General features: G+C 42.5%; 1 protein-coding gene across 1 annotated transcript; it reads left to right on the top strand.

The window, feature by feature from the left end:
• Positions 1-2,816: 2,816 nt before the first annotated feature.
• On the top strand, positions 2,817-8,968 carry LOC133000624 (SH3 and cysteine-rich domain-containing protein 3-like). Its single transcript, XM_061070571.1, has 12 exons — positions 2,817-2,833; positions 3,191-3,269; positions 5,195-5,351; positions 5,446-5,543; positions 5,660-5,741; positions 6,018-6,115; positions 6,324-6,390; positions 6,501-6,550; positions 6,719-6,822; positions 6,938-6,989; positions 7,677-7,814; positions 8,870-8,968. The coding sequence occupies exons 1-12, from the start codon at positions 2,817-2,819 to the stop codon at positions 8,966-8,968; spliced, it is 1,041 nt and encodes a 346-aa protein (XP_060926554.1).
• Positions 8,969-9,484: the final 516 nt, after the last annotated feature.

Below are 9,484 nucleotides of genomic sequence, written 5' to 3' on the forward strand. Positions count from 1 at the left end.
ACACACAAACACAGGCAACAGGGTCACGTAGCACATAACAAAAACACACTGGACAGTCGACCTCAGTCAAACCTCTTCCTCCTCCCCCCCCTCTGCTCTCCAACCCTTCGTCCTTTTTCTGCCTCCACTTTCTCTCCTCCCTTCACTCTCCATCATCCAGCCGTCTGCTAATCTCACATATTTATAAATTTTTCATACGCACAGTTGCGCTCCCTCTCCCCCTCTCTCTCTCCACCCCTCCCTCTCTCTCTCCCCCTCCCTCTCTCTCGCCCCTCCCTCGCCGCTGCTCCCTCTTTTCTTGCCATGTCTCATATCTCCGCTCCTGTCCCTCTCATGTACTCTCTGCTCTCTCTCCTCTCCTGCTTTCTGTTTGCCTTACTGCTGTTGTGGGTTTCTGTATTGCGCTGTTTTTTGTTTATTTTCTGGGATTTTTTTTTCCTTTTTTGGGGTTCAATATATTTATATAAGTGATGTAAGGAATAAAAGAAATCTATATATTCAGTGATTTTTTTTCTTTCTTTCCCTGAGTGACAAAAGTTTAGACCTTCCTTTTATCCTTTACTCCTCCCCTCCTCCTCATCCCCTTCTCTTCCCCTTCGGCCCTCTACCTCACTTCCTCTGCCCTCTACCCCCCCCCCCCTCGCTCCACCCCGACAGCCCCACTGTGTTTGCGTTTTTTTGTTGACAGCTGTGCAGAACGTATCAGAAGAAGTAGTGTAAGTGCACAATGATTGCATATGTCTACTGTAAATTTTATTTAATCTGTTATTTTTTGTTTGTTTTTAAAAATATAAAAGTCGAGAAAAAATCTATCAAAACATCCTCCGTGTCCCGTGCTTCATTGTTTGTCTTTTACTGAAAACAAATGTGAAGGCTGAGCCACAGACGCCGGCTCCACCTCGGATTCTATTATTTGCAAATACAAATTCAAATACATCTCACACAACAGCTTCACTGGAGCTGGACATACATTCTTCACATCTCTAACTACTGGAGGGATCCAATTGCCTCATTTAGTGTATTGATGATGGTGGAGAGTCAGTGTGGAGCTGACATCAGGTGATGTTGAAGACCCTGTCCGCACCAGTTGTGCTCCCACTACACGACAACTTTTTAAAGTCACCTCCCAGGTAACGTTTCAAGCACAGGGTCTGAAGAAGGCTGTGTGTGTTACCTGGGATGTAATCAGAAAGTGTGTGAGACATGATTCATCAATTATGTCCTTCTGTAAACCTCATGGTGACGCTCAAAATACATAACAGCGCAGTTTTGCCATTCACACAGTGCAGGCAGCACTTTAGCACATCATTCACAGCCCTGAGGGACAAGTTGAGGTTCAGTGACTTGCTCAAGGACACTTCACCACATGGAGGAACCACTAACCTTCTGATAGTGGACAACCCACACTACCTATTGAGCCTAGTGTTTATAAAAGTTTAGATGTGCCTACACTTTCTGATTATGATTCAAAATGGTTTATTTTCTTGTGCCCTGTAAAGTAGCATCTGCTTTCTCTTTCTCCACTCGTCCATTTGGAGATGTCCTATTCATCATTTGAGCTCAAGACACCCACACTCACTGTCGTCCATGTCAGTCCTCTCACTCTCTCGCTCCACATTTCCTTTAACTCTCCACACTGACTTTCCAAAGGATTTTGAACTGACAGTATTTCAGGAATGAAATGCTATGTTTTATATAAGATATGTGCTCTTGCATGTATTTTATTTTAGGAAAATCATCTTTCCAGATGCAAGTCCTGGTTCAAAATATAATAAAGCAACTCTTAATGCTCATATAATGAAAATATTACATTAAATATAAATAATATATATAATGTCAAGAGAATTTTATTGTCCACTGGAGATACTGTGGCTATGGACTCGCTCTGCCCCTTAGTTTTTAATATGTGCATGTAACATAAGAATTTTTATTTACAAGTTTTTGTGTGTGAGAGAGAGAGATAATATTCTGACATTACTCTTTACTGAGTGAGGAACCACAAGCAGAGCACTCTGGATTTTTTGCTTCTCAGCTTATAAATTGCTCAGCTGTCCAGAACAGTCACATGAGGGACACACACACACAGACACACACACACACACACACACACACACACACAGTCAGGGCTGCTGGGCCGGGCTTGGCCTGCTAGCATTACTCATCCCAATCTCCCACCTGTTGGAGACTCATTTGGAAAGTTGAGCATGTAAAGGAACAACAAGGCTGGTAGAAAAAAGCTGGACAGAGCCTCCACAGGTTGACGGCACTGACTTTATGAGAACCACGTCCCTTTGATCAGAGGTGGTGTTCACGTTTCACGGTCAGTTGATGTTATATATTTGCATGTGCATGCATCCAGAAGAATGATCCACCCAACTGTGGTCATTCTTAACCCTACACTAATACTTTCTGAGCAGTTTCCGAGTGTTTGGCGTCTTGATGTTTTCATATCTGTGCCTCTAACATTTATTCTCACACGTTGTACAAGTTACATGTGAGTCTGGTTTTAACTTAAGAACAAGTTGCTTTCTCTGCGACCTTCACTGTTTACTGCATCTTTATACATATTAACACGTTGTCCACTCATGTGAATCTGAAGGAGTGAGAAAAACAACAATGAATTAATGATGGGAAAGTGACAGATCTAATAAACTGGTTTGTTCCTCAGTCGTAACGAACAGAAATGATCATTTATTGGGAGAAGAATCTCCTTTGCAGCAGCTGAAGTGATGCTGGCGTGTTTTGTGTCCGCAGCGACATCTGCTGGTGGAATCCCTCAATCTCTGGAGGAACAAAACTCCAACTGACCAGACACCATGGCTCATTACGACTCGTGAGTTCTGTCGGCAGATGGTGTAAAACTCTCCTAACAAATGTCCCTCATGTGTTTGATGCAAAAATGAAGGAGAGATACGCCTGTGTGGTTTCCAGTGGTGTTTTTGCATGGATATTCTCCAAATATCAGAAAAACAAAGGAGTAAAATTAATAAATAATACATTTGCTGATCAGAGGAAAAAAGTCAACACAAAGTTAATCCTTTACTGTTTGATACCAGAACACTACATAAGATAAAACCTAGATTGTAACTTCTGAGACAGACTCTGATGCGTGAGAATTCTTAGTCACGCTTTATTTTTGGAATCCAAACATTTGCTTGTCCATGTGACATTTGCTCCTCGCTGGTGACAGGGTGGATGAGAAGGACTCTGTGGATATTCATGACAACCCACCGCTCCCTGATAACGTGGTGAAAGAGGAGGACAACACGGTGAGACATGCAGTATCCAGCACTTACTAATGGGACACACACACACACTAACACACATCGAGGACCCAATCACAAGTCAGATGGTTAAACACATGTTAGTGAATAAATAAAAGTGTTGGTAGTACTCACCTCTTTCAGCTTTATTTAAAGATAAGATACGTAACATCTGAATTTCTGCTGCCATTATTATGATTACTGCTCAAACGTTGAATGAACATTTGAGGAACTCTGGAAAATCCACACAACCCAATTTCAACAGGTTTACTTGGCTTAAAGAAGTTCCATTGAAAACCATACACAATATGTTAGGTGGATTATTAACGGGACTATGTTACTTGGTTATGTGACAGCTGTGGTTCAGGAGGTAGAGAGTCGTCCACCAGAAGGTCGGTGGTTCGATCCCCATCTCCTCCACTCTATGGTGTCTTTGGGCAAGATCCTGGTTTGCTGTGATGGGAAATGCGCTGAATGCATGTGTGTGAATTTGACTTGTAAAGCTCTAAATTGCTTTGAGCAGTCGACACAAGTTCTTCATGATTAAATCAGGAGAGGGAGGTGCTGTATTTCTTTAAACGTAAATTTTCAATGTTGTCAACTCCACTCCTCATATAATGTGAGTTTGTGGGTGGTCCATTCCTGTTTTTGCAGATTTGGGCCACGATCAAGGAGGAGCAAAGCCACATGTCAGCCTGGAACAAACTAAATATACCAGAACTGGCCCATATCTGGCCCAAGAGCACGTTTTATTCAGAACAAGCCCACATTGGATTTGGGATATTTGGGCCACATTTGACAATTTACATGTGGCTCACATCCGTATCCCTCCTGGGAAGATAAGACAAATAAGATGAAAACTCTCTGCTCATCCGAACGCCCCTCAGACGTAGGAACATGGGTTCACTGAGCTTCATTTGACTTGGAAATCCCTTCTTTTAATACAGTGGATATTGACAGATATCACATCATGTGTTCTCCTGCTCCCCTGATATGTGACCGGTGGGGAAGTTGGAAGTTGATGAAGTCCCTCAGACATTGGGGGTGCAGCTTGTGCAGGAATCCTTTCAGCTAGATAGAGTAGCAGAGTAAGGACGCTGTAATGTGTGAACTGTTGCTGGTATTATCAGTTATTGTGGCGTAAATCCACAGCCTGACGACGGCAGGACGCCACTAATCCTGCCAGTGATGGAGACACGGAGCCAGTTCAGTCTGTCAAGTGTCCCCTATATGTGTTTATGTGTGTGTGTGTTTGTGTGTGTTTGTGTGCGCCAACCCTATGTCTCTGTCTGAATAGACTGAAGATTATTTAGCAATGTCAAGCTTTGTTACATCCAGTTGGGAATTCTGTTGGTTAGTCTCTGTTGGAAGCTATTTTGAAATCTGAACCCTTTGAACCCATCCAGCTTGTGGTTCGCATGTGTGTGTGTGTGTGTGTGTGTGTGTGTGTGTGTGTGTGTGTGTGTGTGTGTGTGTGTGTGTGTGTGTGTGTGTGTGTGCGTGTGCGTGTGCGTGTGCGCCTCCATGCAAAAAGAGTCCAAAATCTTGGTACAGCTGTTCTTTCCAGATCTGGCTGACTTGATGCAGTTTGTGTGAAGAGCAGTCCGACTCCATGTGACTCCGGCAGCAGTGAGCGTCAGTATTAATAGAAATGTTTTCTTATTGTTGGTGGGTGGTGCCGGATAAATAAAGAAACAGCCAGAGAACAATTCAGTGAGACGCTAACACCCAGGTTTGTTCCTTCATTTGAAACAGATTAAGCAGTCAATGTACAGAACACTGTGGACACAACCAAATGAAATCTGATGGATTTCATACTAAAGCAACAATATGTAACTTTTACTGAGCAACAACAGACTGAGTCTATTACTGCAGGTCACTTTTTTATCTTCCAGCTGACCGTTTGCTCTTTCCTGCTCATTCCTCTTCAGCTCTACTTCATCTACGAGGAGGAGGTGGAAGAGGAAGAGAAAGACGAACCTCCTCCACCCGAACCAGTCAAACCAGTGAACGACAGACCTCACAAGTTCAAAGACCACTACTGCAAGAAACCCAAGTTTTGTGACGTCTGTGCGAGAATGATCGTTTGTACGCTGCTCTGGTCTCTTTGTGTTTCCTGCCTGAAGAAGCAAAGTGGACTTCAGTATCTTCATTTGTGTTTTTTTCTTCTGTTTCTTTCCAGTGAACAATAAGTTTGCATTGCGATGTAAAAACTGCAAAACCAGCATCCACCACCAGTGTCAGTCCTACGTAGAGCTCCAGAGGTGTTTTGGCAAAATTGTGAGATTCATGTTCCATAGTCATATCTGATGTTAAATCAATGCTGGACATCAGATCATCTATTTTTATTCTGTCTATAACACATGTCTGTGATTCTGTCTCCTCTCGTGTTATAGCCTCCAGGATTCAGGAGAGCGTACAGTTCTCCTCTGTACAGCAGCCAGCAGAACGCCACAGTGTCCCAGCTGCTGCCCTTCTGTGAGTCCCGAAGACAACTGCTGAGAAAAGGACAAGGACATTCACCTTACAAGAGTCTAAATCAAGATTTCAAGTCATACTACATGAGACAAATAAGACAAAGTGGCCTAATTTGATATTGTGTTTAAGAGCTTTAAACCTGATCAGTAGATATAAGTAAATATAAGTGCAAAAAAAAGGAATTCTCTTCACTTCCATTATTGTTAAGCTAAAATAAATAAATAAATCTCTTTGTTAACTTACTCTGTTGATTGATTGATGGCGTTTGATTGGCAGCACAGTCGAACCGCACCGACCCCGTGTTTGAGGCGCTGCGGATCGGAGTGATCATGGCCAACAAGGAGCGGAAGAAAGACTCCGAGGACAAGAAGAACGTGAGTGTGGACTCGACCTGTCTCATCGCACGGACATTACACTTTATTATTGTATTCTCAGGGTTAACTTCCTTTAATGGTGCATTGTTTTACAGACCTTTAAAACTTTTACCTTCTTAAAGTTGGTTTTATTTCAATTGTTAAAGCACAAGTCCGTCCTGAAGAAGTCGGACAGTGAAGACTTCATATATGATATGCTTTTGTCCAGATGATGATGATGATGATGGAGGAAGATGAGCCCCAGCCCAAGCAGGAGGAGGAGGGAGGTGAAGGAGGTGAGTGAACAAGGTGTCAAGTGGGTCAACTGTGCGTCTACAGGTTTGAGTCCATTGTCGACCTTCGTTCACCGTCTCTTTTTGTTGGTTTTGTGTTTTTGTCGGAGCAGCAAACACGGAAGGAGACAAAAGAGGCGAAAAAGCTCCTGCAGATGAAAAGGTCGGAGAACGTGGAGGATGGAATGTTGATAACATTGAATAATCATGATATGTGACAGCAGTGGTAACACAATTAACATGACAACTTTGATGAAGTTACCATGTAAATACTTTCAAATCAAGCGGTGATGCTGAATCCTAATTCTGTATTTTCCCTGTTTTCTCTCAGAGTAAAAAACCTCACCTGGGGAAGATAGGTGTGTTCAGTCAGTCTCACTATTATCTGGCTCTGTATCGCTTCAAGGCCGTAGAGAAAGACGACCTGGATGTGCAGTGAGTTTCTCTCCCCACCTCCACGGATGTCTCTCTGAGATCTACCTGTCATCTCTGAGCTCAGGTCATTATTTTAGATCAATATTCAAACACTCACATCCAGTTTCCTCCTCAGTGCTGGCGACCGCATCACTGTGATAGACGACTCCAACGAGGAGTGGTGGAGGGTGAGTCCTCCTTCTATTTGTTCATACCTCTCACACAACACATCTGGGTGTATTCATGATTTAGGTCATGATTTTAACCCTGTCTCATCGGGAAATTATGAAATGTAAAATCTTCAATAAGATTATTATTACTATTATTAGATTTAGCTCATTATCTAAATCTCTGACTTTTCCTATTGATAGTGTCCTCCATAGAAACAAGTCCTATCCGTCACTGGTCTGTGATTTTCATTTTTTAAACAAAAAGTGCTCTTGGGAACTAGATAGATGGTGTAGCAGCTTCATTTTACAGGCAATTAATAAGAGTTCTGTATGTTGGCAGAAAAAGAAAGTTATGGCATCATTTAAAATCTCATCAAATGAGTTTAACTGGATGGGTGTGATCGATTCTCACTAAATGTTCTGTATGATATTCCAGTAAAGTAGCTGATGAAATGTAGTTTGACTTTGTGATTCTCTTGGTCCGGAGCTGCGAATATTTCAGAAAGAGCTGCCTCCTCCTCCTCATCCTCCTCCTCCTCCTCCTCCTCCTCCTCCTCCTTAGGATCATCATCACCTATTTTTATCAGTCTCTCAGGTTTCAAAGCCATACTGGAAAATAGATTAGATTATTAAACAATGTAAGCACCGGTCTAAATGTGAAACTGTAGCCGCAGCCCCTCACTGTCCCGGCTTCTGTTCCACCAGGGGAAGATCGGAGTGAGAACTGGCTTCATTCCGGCCAACTACATCATCCGGGTGCGAGCAGGAGAGACGGTCTACGAGGTGACACGCTCCTTCGTCGGCAACAGAGAGATGGGTCAGATCACACTGAAGAAAGACCAGGTCCACACACACACACACACACACACACACACACACACACACACACACACACACACACACACACACACACACACACACACAAACACACACAGACAGAAGCATGTGTCATGTTGACACAAGGAGACAACTGTTTGTGTGATTGACGTTCGGTCACTAACCTGTTCGACCTCTCAGCTGTTTTCTTGTTTGACCCTCACTCACTGTAAATTAGCCTCAAGTCTAACTTTAAATTCTCTCTCCTGTAAAGACTTGGAAACTATTCAGGCACACGCACATCCGTCTGCTGCAGTGTCTGCACCTTCATTACGTAAAGGTGCCAACCTAAGACTGTATATATGGTGCCAACACATAGAGGACTCAACAAATCTGTGAATCCAGATTTCAGAGGGTAAACTGTATATATATACTGTATATGTAAAAGCAAAGAAGAAAATAACTTAGGCACTCTTACTGAGGAAATTAAAAAGCCTTTATTCGTGCAGCTATATGATAAAAACAATGAAATAGAAAGAAAAAAGTAAAATGCCCCATCATCTTGATGAAGACCACTGCCTTTTTAATCTTTATCAGGCATTAGACACATTAATAAAGGCTGGTAAATTATATTTCAAGGGCTTTACTTTTTTATTTTGTTATAAGATTAAGCAGAGTTCTTACACAGATTTGCAAATTATAATAATGCTATAGATTCTGGTCTCAGATTTCTCCAACTTATTTTCCCTTTTTTGGTTCTGAGTTCCTGAGAATTGAAAATAATCGTATTTACCCCACCAATAACTTGACATTGGTTAAATCCAGCTGTTAGGGTCACATCCTTAAAGACACATATAAAAGCTCACAGTCCACAGTCAAGGTAACATGAAGTCACTCCGAAGGTTGCTTCACTTCAGAATCAGATCCATTTTGTTCTGCCTCACACTGTGTTTTCTGCTCAGAATTATAATTTTGCTGTTCTCTTACAACACGTATAAAACAAGGTGAAACCTACAGCACTGACCAACTCCAACAGTTGCAAAATATATTTTAAAAAATGTGTATTCGCTATGTGTCCTCAGATTGTGGTGAAGAAGGGCGAGGAGGTGAATGGCTACCTGAAGGTCAGCACGGGACGAAAGCTCGGCTTCTTCCCCGCTAACCTGCTGCAGGAGATCTGAGGAGGAGCAGCAGGCGTCGGGTCAGACCTCCTGCCACCTCCTGTTTCTGCTTCATCACCTCCTGCAGCTAATAAGCCTGTTTCTGCTCTGGAGCATCATTACAGTGACACGTTCTTTCATCGTATTCATCACATCACAGAGAAAAAATCTTAAATGCAGGATACGTTGTGACAATCTAATACCTCCTTCGTTTGCAGGGTCAGATAATAATAATTTATGTTTTGAATAAAAGGATCTGTAAGACTGTTTAGCTGCTTTCAGAGAGTCCGCACATTCAAAGAAGCTTCTTGGACGAGAGGTGAAACGTTTTTAAGAAACACAAACAGGTCAAGTTGCACACAAACACTTGTACAGCGTCTGAGGATCTGGACTTTTGAACATTTTCCCAAAGGGCTGCATGTGAGAGCACAAATGTCCCAGTCAGTTGTTCAGGACACTTTCTGGAACTTTTCCTCACGGCCCCCCCCTCGTAAAACAGCCGGATAATGTCAGTGTGAGCTCCTGTGAGAATACAGC

This window comes from Limanda limanda, chromosome 4 (genome assembly GCF_963576545.1).
Source record: "Limanda limanda chromosome 4, fLimLim1.1, whole genome shotgun sequence".
Classification (NCBI taxonomy): Eukaryota; Metazoa; Chordata; class Actinopteri; order Pleuronectiformes; family Pleuronectidae; genus Limanda; species Limanda limanda.

Excerpts from the sequence above, each read along its gene's own strand:
- LOC133000624 (XM_061070571.1), top strand. Across the intron at positions 3,270-5,194 it reads TGAAAGAGGAGGACAACACG|CTCTACTTCATCTACGAGGA; the intron begins GTGAGACATGCA and ends ATTCCTCTTCAG. Across the intron at positions 5,352-5,445 it reads CTGTGCGAGAATGATCGTTT|TGAACAATAAGTTTGCATTG; the intron begins GTACGCTGCTCT and ends GTTTCTTTCCAG.